This window comes from Chelonia mydas, chromosome 4 (genome assembly GCF_015237465.2).
Source record: "Chelonia mydas isolate rCheMyd1 chromosome 4, rCheMyd1.pri.v2, whole genome shotgun sequence".
NCBI classification, from domain to species: Eukaryota; Metazoa; Chordata; order Testudines; family Cheloniidae; genus Chelonia; species Chelonia mydas.
The window spans coordinates 29,991,089-30,017,922 of NC_057852.1; the positions used below are offsets into that span (position 1 = coordinate 29,991,089).

The following is a 26,834-nucleotide window of genomic DNA, read 5'->3' on the forward strand; positions in this document are numbered from 1 at the left end:
TTCAGACCTCCCCTCCCTCCCAGGATTCCTTGTGGTCACCAGTTTATCACAGCTTCAGCTCAGAACAAGCACAATGTCCTCTGTGACCTCCGTGGTCCAGTCCTTCCAACTAAGGATTGGGGCCCTCCATGGACCTGTCTGTTTGCTGGATCAGGAAGCAGGTCCTGAGACAGTATAAAATCAGGCTATTCATCCCAAAACCCTTTCTTTGTCTATTGATCCCTGGAGAATCCAGTCGGAATTAGTATATGCATCTCTGTCCAGGGGAGGGGTTTCAAAGGGTTGATAACAGAGGAAGTACAGTAGCATCCCACCTCCCTACAAGAGAAGGTACTTACAATGCCAGAATAATACATACACAATTGCATTTTAATACAATGCATCCCAAAGGTATTAACCCTAACTCAGTAAGGTTTATCTTAATTCAATAAACTTTATCTTAATCCCATAAGGTTTGTTCAGATTTTACAGGATATTGTCAGTGTGTCATGACATGGACAACCTTTGGACCATGACAGACTGATTCCTCTTGTGTCAGCACCGTCTTCCCAAGGCTTTGGGAAACTTATAGATACATTTTGGCCCCATATAAATAGTGACAAAGTTCTCTGAATATGCAAAATTTGATCCTTGCCTTCTTGAATGTAAATGAGGTGCAAGGATATACGGGCATTCTAGCAGTCTGCAGAAGATGGAAAGACCAGGCTTCTTAGCCTTTGGCTCAGAACCCTAAACAAGAACATTATCCCCATTAGGAAAGAATTTAACTTGTATTTATACCATTTGCAGAACAAAATAATACAAGCCAGAGATCTATATGCAGCTTTGGGGGGGAGGTAGCTACAGATCTATGCCCTGTTGTGGATCCACTCAGGGTTTTGTGGCTCCCAGATCCATGATTGGCTGCTGGATCAGAATCCAGGTTTTACGGCTCCTGGATCCATGTATGGCTGCCAGATCTGGATCTGGGTTTTGCAGCCTCAGATTCATGTTTTGCTGCTAGATCCAGATCCGTGTTTTGCAGCACCAGATCCATGGATGGCCCCCAGGTCCAGATCCAGTTTGCAGATCCAGAGCTTTTGGAAACTGGTTCCAATGGCCAGAGAGCCACTTTAGGCATATAGTTAGGTCTCCTAGGCCAGGGACTTTAACAGTGGCCAACCTGAGATGCCTCCCCTGTGAGCAGGGATGGGGAGGCAGCCAAATTCACTCCTGTAAGACATTCTTAAAAGCAGATGCTGGACTTTATTCACTGCCAACTTAGTCAACTGGGCCTGAGAAGCCACCCACAACAGTAGGCGTGTGTGAGGTGACTCCTGTGGCTTCAGACCAAGTCTGTACCAGAGGGGCAGCTCCTCTTTTCTTTTAAAAGACAAACAGACCAAACTAACTGGAGGGCAGTTACTAGTGCAGCTGTTACTGGTCAGCAAACCCCCACTTCGGCTTAAAAGAGAACACCTGGGCCCTGAATGAGCAGCAGGGAGTTGCCTTGGGAAAGCCCTGTAGAGAGCAGAAAGCTCTGTAGACCTTCTCTGGAAAGAGTGGGGAATTGCCCAGAAGCCAGCAGAGAAAGAGAGGGGGGGGGAGAGAGAGAGAGAGAGAGAGAGAGACCGACCTGCTGACTTTCCTGAGCTAAAGAGTTATGCCCAGAGAAGGCTGAAGTGGGCTGAAGGCTGGGGACAAGGTGTGGTGAGAGATGTGGTGAGACACACTGGGGCTGTTTATTGATGAGCTGGGGACTTGTTTTGTTAGGATTTATGTGCATGGGACCCCTGTAATAAATTAACACTGTGAGAGCTATATTTGTACTTGATAAGACCGTTGGGACTATTTCTGAGAACCAGTGAAGGAGGGAAACTGAGGCATGTTCCCTTGTTGTGCCATGGCCTGCTGCTGGAGGGCTCTCCAGTTGGGTTTGCCCTATGACATAACTCTAAAGACATTTTGCCTCCAAAGGGCAGAAAAAGAAAAAACAAAAACTGTCGAGGAAAGTATAGAAGCTGTGGTCCAAGCTTGCTGCACCATCGGTGTTTAGAAAAGAACTGCATTTCCCCTTTTATACCTTTTTTATACCCTCAAACCCTTCAGGATTGGGGAACTGAAGGACAAGCGGGCCCAGAGAACACTGCTGTCCAGAGGACTCTGGAAGCTAATGGTGCAGATGCCTGGAGCCTCAAGTGGAAATATGCCCAGGCCACCTGAAGAAGAACGGTTACCCTACAGGAACTGTGGTTCTTCTAGTTGTTTTAGTCAGTGTGGAACCCATGACCTGCCCTCCGTTCCCACTTTAAGAGACTTCAAAAAACATGAGCTTCATACTGGAAGGAAAATGAGGGAGGGTCCTGGTCTCCCCCCTCTTTATGCCCTCACGCGAGAGCATGAGGAGATACAGGGTGAATGCACAACCCCGATGGACACTGCTAGTAAAAAGAATCCAGTCTTATGCACATGGGTCACATGTGCGCCTAGAGTGGGATCCACAGTCACCTTCTAGAATGATGGTTTTCAAACTGTGGTTCATGGACCTGGGGATCCACAGACTATGTCTAAGATTTCCAAAGGGGCCTGTATCTCCATTTGAAATATTTTAGGGGTCCGTAAATGAGAAAAAGTTGAACCCACTGGTCTAGAAGACTCACAGTTACCATAGGGTAAGTATCTGTTCTTTATTTTTTCTGAATAAGGACTTCAGGATTTTATTCAGTATGAATAAATAAACCCTGGCTATTGTGCAATAATGTTGGCAGCCATTTTGAGTTTGGCCTAGCTCCTTTCCACTGCCTAGGTTGCCTCTCACCTCTAATCATCTGGTTCTACAGATTACCTATTTCCTAGATCCTTACTTCCTTCACAATTTACACTCCATAGTCTCCGCACCCCACTCTATTGTGTAGTCTTTTCTATCTAATCTATCACCATCTTCATGGTATCTGAGTGGCTACATGTTTTATAGCTTTCTGTTCTCCAGGATATGGGGGGGGGGAGTTGTTTTGTTCCAGTGGGATTTCCTCCAGTCCTCTAACGTGAAAGAAAAAAGCTGGTTTCATATGCATCTGATGAAGTGAGCTGTAGCTCACGAAAGCTTATGCTCAAATAAATTGGTTAGTCTCTAAGGTGCCACAAGTACTCCTTTTCTTTTTGCGAATACAGACTAACACGGCTGTTACTCTGAAACCTGGTTTCATACAGGATGCTACAAGTTTATATTCATATATTAAAAAGTAAAGATTACAAATTATAAGCACATCTACTTACCATAAAGTGGTGCACTGTCACCATGACCCCCAAATGCCCCTTACTTCTCTTGCAATACCCACTGTTCTCAGTAGCTACATACATGAGAGGGGTAGACTTGGAATAAAGAATTTCTTGGTATAAATTTGGATTAACATGCATAATTCATATGTGGCTACACCATGCATTAGTAATGCTTCCATCTCTGTCTCATGCCTATAAAACATAAATATGGACCTGAACAGATAGGTAGATATGGACATACAGAGCACAGACAGTTAACAACCTAGGGGTAATGTAAGGTGCCTCTGAAACAATTCCTATATGAATCCTTCATTTAAAACGTGCTGTGTTTTCATGAAGTATTAGCTTTGGTTTCATCGTTACAGCTTTCTGGGGAAGGGGAAAATGAAAATAACATATGAGGATCTTCTCTAAATTAGGATGATAGTTTCTTTTCAAAGAGAAACTGTAACGAGTCATCACTACACATTTTTAGTCAGCCATTTACTGCAGGTATTGCTTAGGAATAGATAAAAGGCATTCTAGTGCTCAGCCCTTTTTCAGAGAGAGGGTTTGGTTTTTTTGTTGATGGCATAAGAGTGCCCCCTATTGGAGTTCAGAGAATGAAAATGCCCACTGAGACAGAAACATGGAAACAGATTATTTCTCACATTAAGTATAGAATATTGCAGACTTTTTATCTACCACAGTAGATGTTTTACAATATATTTTATATATAAGAAACCCAGAGAACATAGTAGGTGATAATTAGATAGCTGGTTTACATGAACATAGTATCACTTTTAAAATTTATTCACCTGATGTAGTCCCCAAGACACACAAAATGTTTCTCACTCTAATTAGCAGCAGAACGGTTTTAAGCATTAAGAGACATACGCAGGGGACCACAACAACATGAAGGGAACCACAATTCACTACTAAAACCTACTAGGGGATCTTCTGTTTGTTTGGGGACAGTAGGTAGACAGCAATAACAAATGTAAACATTCCTCATTTTGTGGCCTCAGAATCCCTCATTAATAAATTGTGCTAAATACGTTTGTGACATCTGTCCAAGTATTTTTAAAACCACTGATTTAAAAATGAAACATCTACCAGCTGCTGTTTTTAATATCATTTTCTCTGCACAAGCTTCTAATATATTGCTGTCTAAAAAATGAAATCTGGGATATTATTAATTCTGCCTCAGCTTTTTAAATAGAAAGTGAATGCAATTCTGGGCAGCCAGAAAACACAATGTGTGGAATATGGGGAAGGTGGAAGCAAAGGTTCAGGAAACCTTTTTTTTTTTTTTTTTTTTTTTTTTTAAGGCATTGGCATGAATTACAAAAGATGATATACAATGGAACCGTATGTCATGAGTTGTAAAAGTACATCTGGAGACCCTTTCATCAGAGCCCCAGGTGTACAAATGGGTACAGTGAATTGGGGCAACTGCCCCGGGCCCCGTGCTTTGGGGAGTCCCGCTCTTCAAGAAAATCGTGAGGAGTGGACAGGGAGATGAGGCGAAAGGCAGACGGGTGAGGAGGACCCCCCTACCATAACCTCCCCCTCCCACCCAGGGCCTCCTGCTCCCCAGTGGGCCCTGCCGATCAGCACCTCCCACCAGCTGTGGATCAGCTGTTTAGCCGCTTTTGCAGCATCAGGAGGTGCTGGGGGGGGGGGTCTGTGGGGAGCACCCCCTTAGAGACGGCCCTGCCTTTCATGGTTTATAATACAGTACGACAGTACATCTTGGTGAAACTCAAAAAACAGGTGGTGTTGCAGGATAGTTGTCCCATTAAAGGAAACTGGGCTTGGCTCTCCTGTTCCAGTCCAGGTGGATGATGAAGAGGGCAGGGTAGCACCAGGGGACTATAAGGGTATATCTACACTGCAATTAAAAACTTGCAGCTGTCCCGTGCCAGCTGACTCAAGTTTGTGGGGGTTGGGCTGTAGGGCTGTTTCATTGCAATGTAGACTTCCAGGCTCGGGCTGCAGCCCAAGCTCTGGGACCCTCCCACGACACAGGGTCCTAGAGCCCGGGCTCCAGCCTGAGCCCGAACGTCTGCACTTCAGTGAAACAGTGCCCAAGCCCAAGTCAGCTGGCACAGGCCAGCCATGGTTGTCTGATTGCAGGGTAGACATGCCAAATAAGGTCTTGTGAGCAAGAGACCAGGAGAGTCAGAGCAGATTGGAAGGGCAGGAGATAAGAGCTGCCAGAGACAGAAGGTAGTTCCTGGGAGAAGGCTGAAGGCAGGAGAGCAGCCAGAAGGTTTTGCTGACTGACATGTCTCAACCCAGAGGGCCAGTGCTGGAGAAGGCTGAAGGCAATAGCAGCAGAAGAGGGAGATTCCTGCTGGCTCTAAGTCAGAGAGATGGAGCCAATGGCCATAAGGGGCTGAAAGAAAGGGGAGCAGTGAAGGGGTTTGCCCACTGACGTCTCTTTGCTGGAGAGCTGGACCCTGAAGAACAGTGAGGAGTGAAGCCAGGGGGAGTGAGGGGTGCTCCCAGCAGAGAGGCTGTGGGAGCTCCCGCTGGGAAGAACAGGATTGCACCCATGAAGGAAGGGCTGGGCTGTCCTGGCAGAGGGATGGAGATGTGGCAAAAGACACTGGCTTATGGTGAGAACAAAGCTGGCTTTTTTAAGGACTAATTGCACTGGGGTGACGTGTTGTGAGACATTTGTGCTGTGTTTTGTTAATACATGTTGATGGACTTGAGAACATAGTTGCATGGATTTTCTAGGGATCCAAGAGGGAAACTGAGGTGAGAGACCACATATGGGGCAGCCCCTAAGCCAGGAGGGGGCACCTGGGAAGAGGCTTCATGTCTACAGAAGGCATGTGGGAGACAAAAGCTAAAATTTTAAAAATATGGATAGGTAAAGTTAGACTACTAAGGTCGAATTTTGGCACATAAGTGAATTGATTTTCACAAGTGCTGAGAACCCCACAGCTGCCATTTATTTTGCTTTACTATTAAGGATAAGAAACCTTTTATATTCAGTGGGAGCTGCTGGGTGCTCAGTATTTTTTAAAATAAGGCCATTTATTTAGGGTCCTCATTCTTGGTTCCCAGTCTCAAAAAGTTTAGCAAAAACTATGAAGAAAAAATGAGAATGCAGTCTTTCCCCTAGATGCCATCTGTATGGGCTTTAATAGGAGCTGTGGGAAATCAGGCCACGTTTCTTTAGACGCCTAAATATGTATTTAGGTGCCCAATTTGAAAATTTTGGCATTAGAATGCAGCTTTTTGGAGTCTGAAGATTGAAAACAACTTGTCTATGTTGCAGCAAGGAAATGGGTAGAAGATAGAAAGGAAAGAGACGTGACTTCTGGTCATCTGGAAGTATATGGTGAAGAAGATAAATCTGAGGAGGATGAAGAGGATCCATATACTTTTGCCGAGTTGGATGACAGTGTGTATGATATGATACTGGCCTCTGATGAGGAGAAAAGAAAGCAACACGGATCCTTTATTATAAACCGGCCACCAGCACCTGCCCCTCGTCCCTTGTGTTCCCCTAAAGAAGAGAACACTCCCTACATAGTACAAGGTAAGGTTTGTTTAAAGATATTTACTGACAGATAAGTTGTACTCCAGGTAGAGTTGTCTGTTGTGAATGATGAATATTAATTTTCTAAAGATTATCTTCTACTTGAGGCTGAGGTCCTTGGCTTATTAATAAACTTGCATCAACCTATTCTCTCTTTGAAACAAACTGAAAAAGTATCCAAGCTGTTGCTAATTTCAATTTTGCATCTAAGAGGATGCTGCTTTTTTTAAAAAAAACCTAATCAAAATTACTTAAAATAGTAACACAATATGAAAAATTACTCAGCCAAATACTCAGCTGGTGTAAATTAGTGGAGCTACACCAGTTTACACCACCTCAGGATCTGGTCCATTCTGTTCAGTGTGTCCTTCAAGCAGTTAACAAAGGGTGCAATATATTGCCCAAGTAACAATATTAAAAAAAAAATCTTTCCTTTCCCCAACCCCAGCTTCAGAACTTTCTTTACTGTGGTTCTTCCCTTAAATCCCATTATTTTGAAATCCATTCTTTTAAAATGTGTTTCTACAGGTAAACAAATTGATACACTGAGTAGTAGTCTAAGTTTCATCTCTATTTTTTGTTGGTTTACATAATTCTCAATGAATATGCAATGATAATGGTAGTGTTCCTGAGGTTATTCCCACCTTGTTTTATGGTGCTATCCTTCATTGCTTTCCTCCTGGAATAATAGATTCATAGAATCCGAGGTCAGAAGGAACCATTGTGATTATCTAGTCTGACCTCATGTTTAACACAGGGCCAGAACTTCCCCAAAATAATTCCTAAAGCCAATCTTTTAGAAAAACATCCAATCTTGATTTTAAAATTGTCATTGATGGAGAGTCCACCGCAACTCTTGGTAAATTAATCCAATGGTTAATTAGCCTTACTGTTAAAAATGTATGTCTTATTTTCAATGTCAATTTGTCTTGCTTCAACTTCCAGCCATTGCATCATATACCTTTGTCTGCTAGATTGAAGAGCTTATTATCAAATATTTGTTCCCAATGTAGATACTTATAGACTACAATCAAGTCACCCTTTAACTTTCTCCATTAAAATGCTGATTGGCTGCTTGCGCCCACTTTACCAAGTGATCCATATAGCTCTATATCAGTGACCCATCCTCTTCATTATTTGCCACTCCCCAATTTTTGTGTTGCCTGCAAACTTTATCAGCGATGATTTTATGTATTCTTCCAGGTCACTGATAAAAATGGTCAATAATGTGACACCAAGAATCAAGCCCTGTGGGACCCCACTAGAAACCAACCCTCTCAGTTATAATACCCCATTTGGAGTTACATTTTGAGACCTATCATTTAGCCAGCTTTTAACCCATTTAATGTATGCCCAGTTAATTTTTAATCTAAATGTACAATGCCAAATCAAACACCTTACAGAAATCTATGTATATACACTCTTACCTTTATCAACACAAATTGTAAATCATCAATAAAAGACATCAAGTTAGTTTGACAGGATCTATTTTCTAGAAGCCCATGCTGATTGGTATTAATTACATTATCCTCCTTTAATTCTTTATTAATCAAAAGTCCTGTATCAGCTGCTCCATTGCCTGGGATTGATGTCAGAGTGACAGGTCTATAATTACGTGGGTCATCCTGTTTACCCTTTTTAAATATTGGCACAACATTAGCTCTCTTCCTGTCTTCTGTAACTTCCCCAGTGCTCTAAGAGTAATTGAAAATCAACATTAACAGTTCAGCAAGTTCCTCAGCCAGCTTCTTGAAAACTCTTGGAGGCAAGTTATCCGAAACTGCTGATTTAAAATTCTGTCCATTCTTTTTTCATTTATCACAAATCATCAGTAAACTGTGTTGAACTCAGGGGAAGAAGATGTGGAAAAGAGCATTTAGGAACCGCTGTTTCAGTATCTATGATTAAACATTTCTGTATCCTGACCACACACCACATTTCCTTTCCTAGCAATCTTATTGTGACATTAAATTAGCATTTTGAAATAAAGTATCTTAAAGGTTTTTGTGTGCACAAATTGTCATTATGATAGCTAATGAGTAAATCTCAAAGATATAGAAGCTCATTTTGGTAGAAATAATTACACATAAATTAGGATGTGTATCTGAACTTTATCAAAGTGATCTGAAATTCCTGCTTCTGAAAAATTGCTTTGGAAATCTCCTGAGAGCAGGCGTTCTGGTGAGATGTCTAGTACTTCCTGCTTTTATTTTGTCAGAAATACCATGAGAACAGTGTTTCCTCTTCTGTTTGAATTACTTGAAAAAGAAAAAAAATCAGTTAAAGTTATCCTCATTTATTTTATTTTTTTAATTAAACAAAAGTCATACCAAGTTCAGTTTGAGTTTTGGGCCAAAGTTTGGGCAGGTTCTTAATTTATCCAAATCAGTTCATCTATCTCTAACTATTACAGAAAACGTAATTCCACAATTGAAAAGCTCCTTTCTTCAGTTCAGTTTTATGTAAATAAGGATGATACTGAAATATAATATTGGAGTTTAAACTATGCTGAAGGGATGGAAATGAAAGAGAAAATGTATACAGAAATGTGATAGGTGTTTGGTTAGGATGGGGATAAAACTCCGTCTCTAAAAAAAAGAGTTACCTCAGGTGTTTGTACTCATTACAGACAAAGCCAAAAAGAAAGAGACATTGGTAAGAAGTGGAGTGTCAAATGTGCTGGAAGTGTAGTTTGTTTTGTTTGGGATTTATGATTTGATTATTAATACACAGACATTTTAATTTTACTGTGGGTAGTTTGGCATATGGTATTTTGCTGGCCTTTAAGTGTTTGTCTCCTAAGATTTCCACAGAACTCTTAAGTGCTATGTAAAGAAAAGCATTTTGCTACACTGAATATTCTGTATCTGCACCACATTCGCCAAAAGGATCTTTTCTTTTACAGAGCTATTACGAATGGTTGTTGGTATCCTTAACCTCAGCGGTTTCCCTCTAGGTTTCTCAGAATTTAGCTGGATGTAAAAGAATTGCACTAATTTCCTAGAAAGTCATCACTTAATTAGAAAACTAATTTTCTTCCATCTTGTATTCTCTGAGAGAGGACTTGGAAGATAAGATTCTTGTGGTATGTTTCATTTAAATTCCCCATTCTCTTTATTAAGGACATAACCTTACATTTATCCAATAATGGGAAGAAAACCATAACAAATGTCATGCCTTTCTTAAAGGCAGGGCTGGTAGCACCACCTCTTATTAAGGTTATCCAACATTTTCCATTATAAGACCCTGATTTCAGTTCCTTATAACTTGGCCAAACTTTAAAAACTTTAACCATTTGAGATGACCTTTTCTGTGCTGGGTGTCTGCCTCAAGCTGCATATTTTTAAAAAAATTCAGCCAAAATGGTTCAGCTGTTTTGGAAAATGGAGATGGGGAAAAAATACATTGTTTTGCCCATGTTGAAAGAGCCTCACCCACAGGTTTCCCCGTACCTGCAGCCCTATTAAAAAAGCATAACTTTAGAAGCAGCCAGAAACAAGATTGTGACTCACTGGACTGGAGAAATATGTGACTAACCAGCTTTCCATAGATCACCAACAAGTGCTCTGCAGACCACAATTTGGGATTTGTTGATTTAGAGGCAATTAACATAGGAACCCATGATACCATTTATACACAGCCACTTTTCAGAGTAGGACTACACTTTGAAGGATGATGGTCAGATGTTCAGATGGTGTAAATTGGCATCGCTCCATTGACTTCCACAGAACTGTGATAATATATACAAGTTGCGTATCTCGGCCCTGTGTCTCCCAGCAGATGAAAGTAAAGAGATCTGTAATTTAATGTTTTTATGACCCTTCAGCTCGGAGATTCCCCTCATTATTCTTTAAAATCGTTATGAGTTCTAATAAGGTTTCTCTTAATTTCATGTAATCTTTTGCCAGATTATACTGAACATGTGAACTTCTATACTGAACACTCCACTAAACATACTGCATCTTTAATAAACAGTTGAGTGTATCCCTGCTTGTTGTTTAGGGCACACCAGTGTAAATATTCTGTCTTTATATGAAAAGTTCATCAAAAGATGAAGCTGCAGAGTGGTGCCAAATAGCGCTTTGTCCAGATGGTGCGCATTCCCTGTGTGCTCCCTCTCCGTTCCTTAAATTCTTAATATTCCTTACCAGGTTATTTCAATATGTTTCCAGCTATGTGCTGTCAAAACAGTTGTTAAATAAATGTATTAAGGGATTTTGTTTTTATTTTACAGTGAAATTACAATGCTCATTATATGTGCTAGATTAACAGCCCTGGAACCCAATTTTCTCAATTTATCCTCACAACAGGTGCAAGCTTTCCCACAATGCCCAGCAATGTGGCCCAACTCAGACTTTTGAGGACTGCCTCAAGGGTTGAGGGGATACATTAAGTATCCCTCATTGAGCAGTCACTTGCCTCCTTGCTGAACCAACCAATGAGGGTGCTAATTGTCATCAGTGTCGTTTGTTATGTGGACACCTGGTCCAGCAGGAACTAGAATGAAGCCACAAACTTGTTTCATTTGTGTCTTTAAAGAGCTCTCGGGGGCAAAGGCTTTTACTATTCTACTTCACCCAACCAGTGACATGCTGTAGTCTGTGTCTCATTACATATCCCTGGAGCCATACAGTCCCCCCAGGTACATGAAAACATTTTAGCATCTAAAAGTGGCTGTCCCTGGGACAAATTTCAAGCCAAAAAGTCAGTAGTGGAACAATATTCCAAAGTCTATTCCAGAATAGAGTACAAGCTGCACTCTAGCATCTCATCAAAACCAAATGAATTTGCACCACATGCAGCAACCGGTGGTTGGGTTTTCGGGGAACAGGAATATTCCATATAAGGAATAGGCAGTGTTTACCCAAATGCTGTAAAAATCCCTCATTTCCAGCGCCTCAGAGACTCAAGAAACAACAGATTTCTTGTAACTATAGCAGTCAGTTCCAGTGTGAGAGATCTCTATTATACTAAGCACTGAGATTGTTTAATGCTCTAGTAGTTTTACTGGCTAGAATGGGGATTTTTTATTCTGCTTGTAAACTGGTTTGCTAACTTGATTGGCTAGATTGGTAAACTAAGATTAGATTTTTAGATGAGCAAACTTTGGGGCATTAAGAAATCTACTGAAAAGGTGCAATGGGAGGAAACATTTTTAGGATGCACTACTGTGATTGAAAGCTGAGGAATCCATTGGAGGCAAAAAAGGGTGCAGTTTCATCAGTTCTCTGGGGAAAAAAATACTATTTTGTATTAAATAATTAAATATTAATTAGGCTAGAGAGAGAAAGACACATAACCTGTGGATAAGGCACTTGCCTGAGAGGTGGGAGACCCCTGTTCAAGTCCTTTGCCTCATCAAGCACAGTGGGGAATGGCCATTTTGGGTAGAGTTAGACATGCTCCAAGCACCCTTAGTGGATTGAGTCCCAGAAGTGAGATAGGCAAGGGGAAGGCCTATCTTGACTAACTTTGAAGATCATGCTGGCACTTAAATATTCAGACGTCTGCCTCAGGCAGTCAGGTGCATGTCCAGAGGTGAAAACTTAGGTGCCCAGGGAACTTTTACAGTGGAAATTTAGGCACGGAGTGAATTTGAGCATCTACTGAGTTAAACAGCAGACAAGAGGGAGTTTTGTGAATTGCAATAGCATCTAAATTGGGGACATATGCACCTAAATCTGGGGGTGCAAGTTCCTAAGTCCTTTTGTGGATCTGGGACTAATAGATTCATAACCCAAATAAGAGATAATTTTGTTTTCTTTCTGATCCATCTGCAAGTACTGTGTGCCTTTAACTATCTCTCAGCAGAAGTGACCACATGCTAGCAATAATATTTGTGGAGAGGAAAAGGAGTAATTTGAAACTAGGAATTGCTGAAACTTCCTATTTTCTCACTTTTTGAACTGCTCTGGTGGGCGTGATGAGGTGTGTACTCCACACAGGCTCTTAAGGGGTTAATGTGGGCCTGAGAGGCCAAATAACATACCTGACAGCACCTGAGAGAGAGAGAGAGAGAGAGGCTTAATGGATGACGAAAGCCCAACTGGGATGGGGCTGGGTGGTGATTATAAAGGTAGGAAGTTTGTAGCACAAAGAGACTTAGGGGATTTGGATACATGTGGCTGGTTCTCTTGCTGGGGGTGAAGTGGAAAGCTGGTCAGGCTAAACTGCTGGTTGGGGAGAGATGGAAGTGATAACAAATGATACTCAAACCAGGCTAGAAAATGTGCATAGGGAAAGCATTGAGGAAGACTGGTTGAAAACAAGGAAAAAGAAAAGGATAGATTCTTTAGAACCAGCAGAAAGAACTGCAAGTGGGAAGGCAGGAATGGGACATGGGAGAACATTATATAACAGTAAAATCCCAAGATAAAGATAGGGTATGTCAATCACCTGATGATTGCTGAATGGTTCAAAAAAAAGTGTTGGAGATATAGTAAGATCTGGGAAACTACCTCATAGAGTCTTATTAGTGGAATGCAAAAACAAAGAACAAATAGGACAGCTCCTTAAGACAAAGGTGCTAAGAAAGCTAAAAATGAACAGTTAGCTACCTGGATTCCTAACTGAAACAAACAGGGTAGATGCGACAGGTGTCAAAGATTTGGTCACTTAGCAAATAATTGCAAAGGGAAATTAATATGCAGCAAGTGTGGAGGAGACCATTCATATGATAATTATGAGGAAGGGACAGAACAAAAATGTTGTAACTGTGAAGGAAAACACAGCTCAGCATATGGAGAATGTACCGAGGCAAAGCAAGCTAAAGGAATATAAAAAACAAAATCATTAACATCTCATATGCAGAACCTGCTAGGAGACACCTGGAGAGAAAAATAATACCCAGTTGGGGGCAGGGGTTACCAAGCAACAAAATACTGAGAAGAAAGTAATGAGTGACATTGGGGCAAAAGGAGATGATATACTACTTATAGAAAAAGAAATTGCATCTGTGACTGAAGGCATACGTGGTACTTCTTTCAGACAGGAAAGAAAACAGAGAAAATGAGACTTACAGTTAAAGCTGCTGAAAAGTAACTATGAACTACCAATTTATCAGAGGAACATCTCCCATACTTTCCTAAGTTAAAGAAGTATTGAAGGTTACAAGAATGGGGGTAACTATTTTTATCTGGAATACACACAGTCTTATCGCACATGGGCAGGAATTAAAGAAATGTTATTGATATGAAAACAAAGCCTGATGTACCATGCATAAAAGAGACTTGGCAAATAGAAAAACTAGACTAAAAAAATCCAAGATTTGGCATATATAGACATGCTAGAGAAATAGGGAAGGGTGGGGGTGTGTACACCTTTGTTACGGAGAATCTAAACTACCTTGATTTAGAGTTAAAAAGTTAAATATCAAGTATAATGCTGTTGAGATACTGATACAAAACAGCTCTGCATCTCTCAGACTACATAATGTTTATAACCCCTGCAGAAAACTAGACTATAGAACTGAAAGAATTAACTGCGGATGTTACATGCCCATGTATTATCTGCAGTGATCTGAACAATCCCAACAGATTGTGGGAAAGTTGGAAAAATTATAAGAATGGAAAATGTCCTAGAGCAATTTTTTGAAGATAGTAATTTAGTAATATGACATGGTGGAAGACCTACCAGGTTCACTGCAGCAGACTGAAGCCTTTCTTGCCAAGACCTGGGAATAGTTTCTAGTAACATAGCAAGCAAATGCATCTAGGAAATTTACAGAGAGGATGAAATGGGTAGTGATCTGTTCCTGACATTCATTAGATATCCAGGAAAAGGAAATACAAAGACAAGACTAATACCCCCACTTGAAACATAAAAAAATCAAATTGGAAACTATTTAACATGAGGAACACGTGGGCATGCAGTGTATCAGTGAGGATACTGAGGAATTCTGTAGTAATATTACTAAGGAAATTATAAAGACAGCCAGCCTAGCTATTCCTAGGATACCAACCTTTATAAAAGATAGAAAAGCGTACTGTGGTGGAACAAGGAATGTTTACAAGGTACTTGCACATAGAGCTATAAAAAGGCTGAAAAGAAAAAGCTGGAGGAAATCTGCAGGAAAGTAAAGTAAAGATATCAATACATCAGAGGTACACAAACAATTTCAGAAAATGAATGGAATAAGAATAAGAGCAACACAAAGCCTTGCAGTGGAAGGTCATAGAGTAATAAGCTCCAACAAAGAAAAAGCAGAAATTTTGGCCACCATGTTTCAAAAAGTCAGTAATGATGAGGCTCAGGGGATAGAAATTAGGGAAAGGAAAAGAACGTTCCTTAATGATAATTATGACATAATGAATAGGTGGGAGGAAGATGTCAATCTTATTTTAAATGAAAAATTCCGTATTCAGGACCTCCAAAAAGTGATGAAAAGGAGCAAAAGCACCACACGAGGCAAGGACAAAATAAGCTTTGAAATGCTCAAATACTTCATACTAGGTGATGAAAGCCTGAGGATAATACTAAAATTAAACAATAGCATATAGAGGAAAGGGAAAATATCTAGGGGCTGGAAACATGTGATTATTGTCCCAGTGAAGAAACCAAGCAACATGCACTTTGGGTCTGAGGCATACAGACCAATTACCCTCGCAGCATATTTAGGTACAACTATGAAAAAGATGATGACAGACAGATTAGTAATATACCTAGAAAGAAATAGGCTCATAGATGGAACACAAAGTGCGTTCAGAAGAAGTAAGAGTGTGACTGACCACATTGTACTGATAGAGACAGAAACACATAAAAGCTTGAAAACCAGTGAGTACATTGGAACCTTCTTGGACATAGAAAAAGCCTACAATGAAGAGAGGGACTTTGTAAAAAGTGGCAACTATGGGTAATGTAGGAAGAATGTATAGATAAGAGATTTTCTAAGCAAAGGAATATAAAAGTCCAAATACCAAAGGCCTTTTCCACCATATATTCCATTACAAATGGAACTCCACAGGGGAGTGTCATTAGCCTAACCCTTATTAAAATCATAATAAATGACCTATCAAAGGAGATGAGTGCAGGAATAGGCATTACATTATTTTCTGAGGACTGTGCCATATGGATCAAAAGCAGAAATCTTGAAAATGCCACCAAAAGAATCAACGATGCACTTCAGAGTAGTTTAGAATGGGGAAACAGGTGGGGTTTCAAGTTCTCCATTGATAAAACTAAAGGAATGATCTTCACAACTTGGATTGGAAGATTCAGAAAGAGGTAACATTATATTATATGTATGACCAGCAGATAAGTATAGTGGAAAAATTTCTTAGGTGTGATATTTGATAGGGACCATATTACAAATATTATAGATAAGTCCAAAGGGGAGAATCAACTTACTTAAAAGTATATCTGGAACCTCCAGGGGAGCAGATTAAAAAAAACAGTGATAGTGCTAAACAGAGTTCTAAACAGACCTAATATTGAGTATGGCTACCAGGCCTTCAGGTCAGCATCAAAAACAAATCTGAGAAAACTAGACAGTATCCAAGCACAGGCATTGGGTATAGCATGTGGTGTCTTCATTACTACACTTGTGTGTGAAATGCAGGTAACAGCTAGAGAAATGCCTGTCAATGCCCCTCTGCCATGTACATTGGCCAAACAAGATAGTCTCTACGCAAAAGAATAAATGGACACAAATCAGATGTCAAGAATTATAACATTCAAAAACCAGATGGAGAACACTTCAGTCTCTTTGATCACTCGATTACAGACTTAAAAGTGGCAATTCTTCAACAAAAAAACTTCAAAAACAGACTCCAACGAGAAACTGCAGAAGTGGAATTAATTTGCAAACTGGACACCATCAAATTAGACCAATAAAGACTGGGAGTGGATGAGTCATTACACAAACTAAAAACTATTTCCCCATGCTAATTTCCCCCCGACTGTTACTCACACCTTCTTGTCAACTGTTTGAAATGGGTCACCCTGATTACCACTACAAAAGTGATTTTTCCTCCTGCTGATAATAGCCCACTTTAATTGAACTGTCTTGTTAGAATTGGTAAGGCAACCCCCATCTTTTCATGTACTCTCTGTGTGTATATATATCTTCCTACTGTATTTTCCACTCCATACATCTAATGAAGTGGGTTTTAGCCCATAAAAGCTTATGCCCAAATAAATTTGTTAGTCTCTAAGGTGCCACAAGTACTCCTCGTTGTTTTTACTCTTAGAATGAAGATCCTAGACTTAAGCTTTTGGTCTAAAGCATTAGATGATAGTGAAGATAACTCAACACTAATATGTACTGTTGGGGATTAACTGGAGACTGGGTAGGACAAAAACTCAAAATTCCTCATGTAAGTAGTGTAAAGAAGTGGGTAAAGGATGTCAATGAAAAGAAGGGCTTAAGAAAGGTCAAACTCTATAGCAAAGGGAAAATACCCAATTACTGGAAATCCATCCCCCCCAAGATAGAAATGGAATTATATAATAAACAAAGGAGAAGAATGATAAATGTACAAGATTTAGCAAATCAGTGCATCTGTGATACATGGAGACACTATTGTCAAATGTATACTGACAGCTCCAAAGAAGAAGGAATGGGTAGAGCAGGAGCAGCTTTCTGTGTGCCTGTCTTTGGAGTCACGAAAGAGGTAAGGCTAGCTAATTTCATCTGTCTTTATGGCTGAGCTAACAGTGAATGGCAGTCATAGACTCAGGAAGTGAGTCTGCTGCTCCACAAACTCATGAAGAAGAAGAAGGAGTAGTAGTAGTAGTAAGGGCTGAAGGAGAGAGTCTGCAGTCAGTCTCGGGGGCGGGGGGGGAAGGGGATAGAAGAAATAAAATGTAGTCCAGAGAGACAGGAAGGACTCTGAGGGAGTAGACCTTGGCTGCTAGCTGCAGGGTCCATGAACGGAAACCCAGAGTAGAGGTTCCGCTACCAGCCACCAAGGAAGATGTGGTGAAACCCCCTGAGGTAAGAGGTGTAATGACCATGGAGCCCAGAGACAGGCAGATCTGCTCTACAGTCATTGGATTAATGATGGGTTGGATTCTGTTATCCCGGAGGGGATTGACTAAAGCATGACCTGGCCAGAGGACCAAGTTGCAAAAAGAGAGACCACCAAAGTGACCATTGGCAGGGGGTGCCATATGGAAAGACAGCCACTACACCACTTCTGGCCACAAGGAGGTGCTCCTGCAGTGACTAAACCCCTTTACAGAGGGGAACATAAGACCTGATCATCCCCCAGTGAAGTTATTGAAAAGACTCCCATTGACTTCAACAGACTTTGGTTCAAGCACATACTGCGTAAGGGATTTTGCCTTTACTGTTTGTCCTTTTGGAGTGCCACACTCCCTTTTTCTGCAGCACGCACAGAAGATGAGCATGGTGTGCACACACACAAATACCCTACTCATGACAGGAGAATGAGACTTTTTTATTTTGCTAAAATTTATTTTCTTGATATATGTGTTGACACAATGGGAGGAAATTACATCTAATCTTCTGCAAAAATGTGCCATGCACCAGACAGGAGATTTCAGTCCACTGTGTTTTTATTGAAGTTTTTCAGACACTAGCAATGAAGAAGCTATAGCTATAGAATAATGTTCAAAGCAAATTCATACAGTATCACTTCTCTCCGTGCAACAAAAATGGGACTCCAAAGCCTAATAAATGTATCCGAAGTTTTAGGCTTAGTTAATTGTTCCATTTTCATAATGAACCTAATATTCCTGAGATGCACTGTGAGAGGTCTTCCAACTTCTAGCATATGTTTACCTACTAATAGAAGCTGCAGAGCAAGAGTTCTTGGGGTGGTTTCTTGCCTAGCAAGTAATTAGCACCCAGCAATTTAATGTCACATTCAAATAATTAATCAATCCACTTGACTGTTTTCCCCAGTATTCTCTTATTGCTGGGTTTTCCAGCAATAAGAGAATGCTGGGGAAAACAGTCAAGTGAATTGATTAATTAATAGAATTAAACATAACAGTCAGCATAACTCATGACCCCTAACTGTGTCAACCCTCATTCTTCCATATTTCCTGCTTGCTGTCCTCTGTTTACTGACATCCCTTGCTGTATTTTGTCTAATTTAGATTTTAATCTTTCCCAGGTAAGAGACTTGTCCGTTTTATTTTTCTAAATGCCATGCACACCTGGGATGATCTTTAAGTAATAAAATAATTACACTAAGTAAAGCTAGAAATAATTGCGTACATACATCTATCAATGCTCCATAACACTGATTTGTAACCTACCCCTTCTATTTCATTCTTGGCCTTCTCTTGATCAGATGCAGTCATTGTAGTTAATTGTGTGACTGTTTTATGATGTGACCAGATATTGAGTAAGGATAAGTTTGAAACTAACAAACTTATCCTGATTGGTGACCTAGTTAAGATGTGAACGTTGATATTAAGAAGTAAAATCTTGGTGCATAAATTAACTCATGCTACCATTTAGCCCTGTATCCCAGTGTAGAATTTTGTTAAAATTTTGTGATTAGTAATTGTCAATGTTTCTTAAGCAATGCAGTTCTTGTTATAGGTAGCCTGCTAAGACCAGACTCAGTGAAGTTGACAAATAAATGCAACTTGAATAACCTTGATCAAGCTGATTTCAGATGAATGATATCCACCATTTTGTCTCCTTCTGCTGCTTCATGTGTGTATTTTACTGAAAGCGTTGAATAGGTGACATTATGCTGATTTTCTGACTCAGTCACATTCGTCCTCAAGAGCACAATTTCACGAAAGTTTTCAAGGTTGAAATAGTGTAATATTTCCTGCCTGCATCTGCAGAGTCAAAACAATAAGTCTGACATGTGTGAACTGCCCCTTTCATTTCTTTCAGGGTCCTGTGGATTCTGTAATTCTGCAACCCTGGCATTTGGCATTTTTCCAAGGCATCACTGCAGACATGCTTTCAAGTATTTGTTTTCTGTTTCCCTTTCCTGCTGGAATCTGCTTACATCTGCTTTTTGCTCTCCAGCTTTCCTTAAATGGGAGGGTTAATTGGATTATAGTACATACCTAAAAGAATTCCATATATGTTACAGAAATGCAGCTAGTGCATCTAAACAATTTTAACTGTCTTATAACTGGGGGGAAGGAGGAGGGGAGTTAAAAAATATAATGTTTCTTTAGAGATCAGGGTAATCTAATCTGAGATTACAAACTCTGAAATGTCTTAATCATAAACATATGGTTAATGCATAATGTGACTGTAGGGCAGAGTTAAGGTTATTTAAGTACACTACCTGTGCATTTTCATACTTACTATGTTTGTATTTCTTTTTAAATTGAACCTGGAAAACTGAATTTTCAGGGTTTATAATGCTTTGGGGGAGGGGATGATTATAACATTCCTGTAATGCATTGTACCCTAAACTAGTGACGAGTACTCTCAATCTTAACTCCATTTTGACATAGGTTTTCTCTGGGATATATGTATCTATGTATTGAATGTAAAGTGTATTGGTTTTTCATTTATAGTTTAAGTTGGCTTTCTGTTTTTTTACATAAATGCCCACACATGCCTTAATCAGCCATAATATGAATATAAATGGAAAGGGCCATCTATGTAGTATCTTGGAGATCATTGTAGGTACAGGTTGGATAAATAAGTGTAATGGAAATGCATAGCTTCTTACTTGAATTACCCAAAGCAGAGAGGCTCAGAAAATAGACACCCTGCCTTGGATGGAGCTCAAGTATGATATCTTGGCCATCAAAATGAGGGTTTGCTTTACTGATGCCCTTTGCACCTTTTTTTATTCTTCTTTATGTGGGAAAGGACAGAATAATTTCCCCCTGTCACACAAGCAAGCCCTTCCCCATATAGTAGTTCAACCATATTCCAGAGGTTACAACAAGGGTGGGCAAACTGCGGCCCGAGGGCTGCATCCAGCCCTCCAGATGTTTTAATCCAGCCCTCGAACTCTCACCAGGGAGTGGAGTCAGGGGCTTGCCCCACTCCGTGCAGCTCCTGAAAGCAGCAACATGTCACCGCTCCAGCTCCTAGGTGTCAGGGCAGCCAGGGAACTGTGGCCATTGGGAGTTGCAGGGGTGGCGCCTGCGGACGGGGCAGCGCGCAGAGCTGTCTGGCTGCGCCTCCGCGTAGGAGCCGGAGCAGGACATGCCGCTGCTTCTGGGAGCTGCTTGAGGTAAGCGCCACCTTGAGCCTGCACCCCTCCTGCGCCCCAACCCCCCCCTGCCCCAGTCCTGATCCCCCCTCCCATCCTCCAAACCCCTTGGTCCCAGCCCGGAGCACCTTCCTGCACCCCCAACCCTTCATCTCCAGCCCCACCCCAGAGTTCGCACCCCCAGCTGGAGACCCCGCACCCCAACCCCCAATTTTGTGAGAATTCATGGCCCACTATACAATTTCCATACCTAGATGTGGCCCTTGGGCCAAAATGTTTGCCCACCCTGTATTACAACATATGGGTGGTAGAACAAATTGCTTGATTCATCTCTGTTTGTGACCATTGTATAGCATTATGCTTATACATCTTTTCAGTCATTCAAAAAATTGGACTAATTTGTTTTCACTTAGTTCTCCCACATGGAGCGTTTGTTGCCAGCTGAAATCATTTCAGCAAGATGCAGAGTGGTTTTAATGATTTTACTTTCAACAGCTGGAAGACTAATTCCATTTCTGATTACTCCAGCATTTCAAAGCTCAGCAGAAAACTCAAAGCCTATCAATTAAAGTACTTCCCAATCAGGGATATTGTTGAGAGTACCCATCCTGGACTCACTTCATTTCCCCTATTGATGATTTTGTTAGAAACTCTGCTCTTAATTCTCACACCCCAAGCTATTGATTTAACAATACTGGTAGAAAATAGAGTACAGATGCCTTTTTATGCAGTAATAATCACAATTTCACCTCTATGTTGTGGTTACTCTCTTGTCCCCTACTTTAAAAAGGAAAAATCCTTTAAACACCAAGAACCCTATACCTACGAATGGGAGAAAAAGCCCACAATGGAGAAAATGCTTCAGCTGGACTAGGTGGGCTCGATGAAGGTAAAGGTCAAAGAAGTGAAATCTAACCCTCTAAACTGAAGCTAGGGATGAGTCTCAGTAGGGTCACTTCTAGGGTGGGCAAGCAGGGCAGTCACCCTGAGTGCCAATGTTCAGGGGGCTCCATACTACTCAGCTGGGTTTTTTGTTTTGTTTTTCTCTGCTGGTCATTTTGGTTCATTTGCTTTTTACTCAGCTGCTTGTTTTGAGGGTGGCACCAAAATCCCCTTTTTATCCTGGCCGGCAAAACCACTAGGGCCATTCCTGGTCACTGGAAAAGTCTGTGTGTTCATCCAGTTTTTTAGTGTATACACAACACTGGTGCAGTGTGTTGGAATTACATTCCCAAAAGTATGGAACTTCCGGCCACTTGCTTGGCTTGCTTCCATCAGCACCTTCCTTACCACTCTGTGCAAGGTCCATCTGAAGACCTATCCTGCGGTACAGGGGCACTCCCTTCATGACTTCCACTCCACACACATGTGCAAAGCCTGAGTTCTGAGCTTAAATGGCACTGAGGCCTGGCCTGCTACGTTATAAGTAAATGTCCCTAGTAAGAATATATGCCTCTTAGATAATTTCATGTGTTTGGTAACATAAATAACCCCACAGTAGCATGTGTAAAACTTTGGGGACAAATTCTATCCCAAAATGCACATGCACAGGTTATGTTTTCATCTATGGAAATGGTGTGCTTAATGTAAGGACATAATTTGTCACTTTTATTTGGACAAAGATAACTCTTCTCTGGTTCCTCCCCACACTTTATCCTTAGTCTCATTCACAAACAAGGAATTGACATTTTGCTCCTCACAGGGAAAACCTGACAGCAGCAGCAAGAAACTGCAATAATTGAATTATTAGTGGGTAAGTCAGAATGTAATGATCAAACATACACAAGAGCATGTTAACTTAAATAGATTAAAATATTATCCAATAAAGTTCACAAAACAAAAATATTAAAGGTTAATGCTAGGAAAAGCCATGTTTTATTCATCTTTGGTATAAGATACCTGAAAAAATAATAACAAAAGAAAGATAAATCAAGATGATGATATATAGCAAAGACAGTTAAACTAGGATACCCAAAAATCTTTACAAAAAAACTTTAAAATCCACTGGGAAAATATATTTGTATTAACGTCTAATATTACCTCCCTTTTGGAAAAATTACATGAAGCAAATTATGAGCCTTTACTGAAAAGATTTTTAAAATATTTAATGGCAGAAATGACCATTCTCTGTAAAGTTTGTTTCTTCTTTCAAATCCTTCCACTAGAAATCCCCATAAAGATATTAGAAGTATTGCAATTTTCTATTTTACAACATATTTAGTGTAATAAGATCATCAGGGTTAATTAAAGGAAATTATATAGTGCAGGCGGTATATGTAATAGGCCTTGATAATATTGTAAGATGGGGGCAGTCGTGAACACTAGATGAAGGTAATGAAAGCTCCTTCACTGGAGGTTTCCAAAAGGAGGCTGGATAGCCATCTGTCTTGGATGGTTTAGACAAAACAAATCCTGCATCTTGGCAGGGGGTTAGACTAGATGTCCCTTCTAATCCTGTGATTCTATGACACTAAGATGGAGCAGGAAGATTTCAGTAACCTTTTACGATATATAATGTTCTTATTAAAACACCTGAAACTTGCTGAAAAGGGTCTCCATCCATTTTAAAATTCTGGGACCAGATAACGATTCTTCTCTAACAGCAACTCCCCCCAGGACATACTCATCCCATGTTTAACAAATGTGAAAAAATTACCCTGTAAAACAGTCAACCTGTAAAGAGGAGGGGCAGTAATTGAGGGAAGAAAAAAATGGACACAGGGACACTATAAAGAGTTTTCAATACAGATATAATACTAGTATCTAACTGTACACAATTAAAACATTTTATTTCACATTCTTGACAGAGGTAGGCTTTAAGAGACCATTCACCGAGATTTGAAAGGTTATAGCCTCCCAGGGCATAATTTCAAAACTATATAATGACCTTTTATTAAACTTGCTGTAGGGATAACTAAGAAAATAAAAGAATTAAAGTTAGTTTTTTTGGTTAAGGAAATAATATATTTGCTTTATTATTTGTCACTAGTAAGGAAAAGGTCCTAATCAGTAAATAAAAGAAGGTCGTGAGAGTAAGACATATAACCTGGCTATTGCTTGTCGTGTGGGAAGGATGTATGGTTCAAAAAGTAACTGATAAAATAAACAGCTGCAGTAACAAGACAAAGAAAAACTGTCTTAAAAGGAAACAAGCACAACCCTTCCCACTGTTCTGCTAGTAAGCAAGGAGGGGCGAGGAGATAAGAAAAGAAGGCCTTAGAGGAAGAAAATTGGGTTTTTGCTAAAGTCAGCAAATACAAAGAGAGCCATGAATCTGAAGGTTCTTTGTCAGATCCTACTTGATCATGCTGGAGTTCATAAAGGAATTCACGGTTAAATTAGTCAGGTGGTCTCTAATACTAATATTAATAATAATTTCAAATATTAATTATACCAACACTTGCCATTGAAGACAAATGTAATTATATTAATAAGTGGGAAAAGTTTTAGATAAGAAAATTCCCTGTGGTCTTGATTCAAAGCCCACTGATGCCAATGGTAATCTTTCCTTTGTCTTTATTGGTCTTTGGATCTGGCTCCTAGAGCTGTGGTCTCTTATTTGCCATACAGCAGCTCCTCTTTCATATGTGTAACTATAAAAGAAAATAATAAGTGCTATTAAAGTGGTACCTGACAACCTCTCCTTTAACGGAAATCTACAGAGATGAGTCAGACAACTCATGCCTTAAGCTATATTTGGTAGAAAAATTCCTAAGCACAGGAATATTAGTCAATTATCTTAAACTTTATCGTGGACAGAACAAAAGAGAAATTACCCGCGGATCTATTAGTAAAACTTTGGGGGCTTACAAATAAAAATATCTATCTGCTCAATAATAAAAAATTGCTCAGACCTTTTGACAGCATCAGATCTGCGTTTTGTCAGTGCTTTGGATGAGAAAGGAGCCCCCTGACAGTATACTGTGTCTTAGAAGAACAGCCGTGTTAGTCTGTATTCGCAAAAAGAAAAGGAGTACTTGTGGCACCTTAGAGACTAACCAATTTATTTGAGCATAAGCTTTCGTGAGCTACAGCTCATTTCATCGGATGCATACTGTGGAAAGTGTAGAAGATCTTTTATACACACAAAGCATGAAAAAATACCTCCTCCCACCCCACTCTCCTGCTGGTAATAGCTTATCTAAAGTGATCACTCTCCTCACAATGTGTATGACAATCAAGCTGGGCCATTTCCAGCACAAATCCAGGTCCTCTCACCCCTCCCCTCCCCCCCACACAAACCCACTCTCCTGCTGGCAATAGCCCGTCCAAAGTGACCACTCTCCTCACAGTGTGCATGACAATTAAGGTAGGCCATTTCCAGCACAAATCCAGGGTCCAACAAGAACGTTGGGGGGGGGGGGTAGGAAAAAACAAGGGGAAATAGGTTACCTTGCATAATGACTTAGGCACTCCCAGTCTCTATTCAAGCCTAAGTTAATTGTATCCAATTTGCAAATGAATTCCAATTCAACAGTTTCTCGCTGGAGTCTAGATTTGAAGTATTTTTGTTGTAATATAGCAACTTTCATGTCTGTAATCGCGTGACCAGAGAGATTGAAGTGTTCTCCGACTGGTTTATGAATGTTATAATTCTTGACATCTGATTTGTGTCCATTTATTCTTTTACATAGAGACTGTCCAGTTTGACCAATGTACATGGCAGAGGGGCATTGCTGGCACATGATGGCATTTATCACATTGGTGGATATGCAGGTGAACGAGCCTCTGATAGCGTGGCTGATGCTATTAGGCCCTGTGATGGTGTCCCCTGAATAGATATGTGGACACAGTTGGCAACGGGCTTTGTTGCAAGGATAGGTTCCTGGGTTAGTGGTTCTGTTGTGTGGTATGTGGTTGCTGGTGAGTATTTGCTTCAGGTTGGGGGCTGTCTGTAGGCAAGGACTGGCCTGTCTCCCAAGACTTGTGAGAGAGTTGGGTCATCCTTCAGGATAGGTTGTAGATCCTTAATAATGCTTTGGAGGGGTTTTAGTTGGGGACTGAAGGTGACGGCTAGTGGCGTTCTGTTATTTTCTTTGTTAGGGCTGTCCTGTAGTAGGTGACTTCTGGGAACTCTTCTGGCTCTATCAATCTGTTTCTTCACTTCCGCAGGTGGGTATTGCAGTTGTAAGAATGCTTGATAGAGATCTTGTAGGTGTTTGTCTCTGTCTGAGGGGTTGGAGCAAATGCGGTTGTATCGCAGAGCTTGGCTGTAGACAATGGATCATGTGGTGTGGTCAGGGTGAAAGCTGGAGGCATGTAGGTAGGAATAGCGGTCAGTAGGTTTCCGGTATAGGGTGGTGTTTATGTACCATCATTTATTAGCACTGTAGTGTCCAGGAAGTGGATCTCTTGTGTGGACTGGAACAGGCTGAGGTTGATGGTGGGATGGAAATAGTTGACATCATGGTGGAATTCCTCAAGGGCTTCTTTTCCATGGGTCCAGATGATGAAGATGTCATCAATATAGCGCAAGTAGAGTAGGGGCGTTAGGGGACGAGAGCTGAGGAAGCATTGTTCTAAGTCAGTCATAAAAATGTTGGCATACTGTGCTTTATGTGTATAAAAAGATCTTCTACACTTTCCACAGTATGCATCCGATGAAGTGAGCTGTAGCTCACGAAAGCTTATGCTCAAATAAATTGGTTAGTCGCTAAGGTGCCACAAGTACTCCTTTTCTCCTTACAATGTGTATGATAATCAAGTTGGGCCATTTCCAGCACAGATCCAGGTTTTCTCACCCCGCCCCCCACACACACACGCGCAAACCCACTCTCCTGCTGGTCGTAGCTTGTCTGGAGTGACCACTCTCCTTGCAATGTGTGTGGTGGTCGGGGTGGGCCATTTCCAGCACAGATCCAGGGTGTGACAAGAACGTCTAAGGAACCCCCCCACCTCCTCAGACGTTCTTGTTAAACCCTGGATTT

General features: G+C 40.7%; 1 protein-coding gene across 1 annotated transcript in view; it reads left to right on the plus strand.

The window, feature by feature from the left end:
• Nucleotides 1-26,834, plus strand: part of BANK1 (B cell scaffold protein with ankyrin repeats 1) — a 280,528-nt gene that overhangs the window by 226,083 nt on the left and 27,611 nt on the right. The window contains exon 11 of the mRNA XM_037896965.2: nt 6,533-6,796. Coding sequence (XP_037752893.1) covers nt 6,533-6,796 — 264 coding nt within the window. The remainder of the gene's footprint in view (nt 1-6,532; nt 6,797-26,834) is intronic.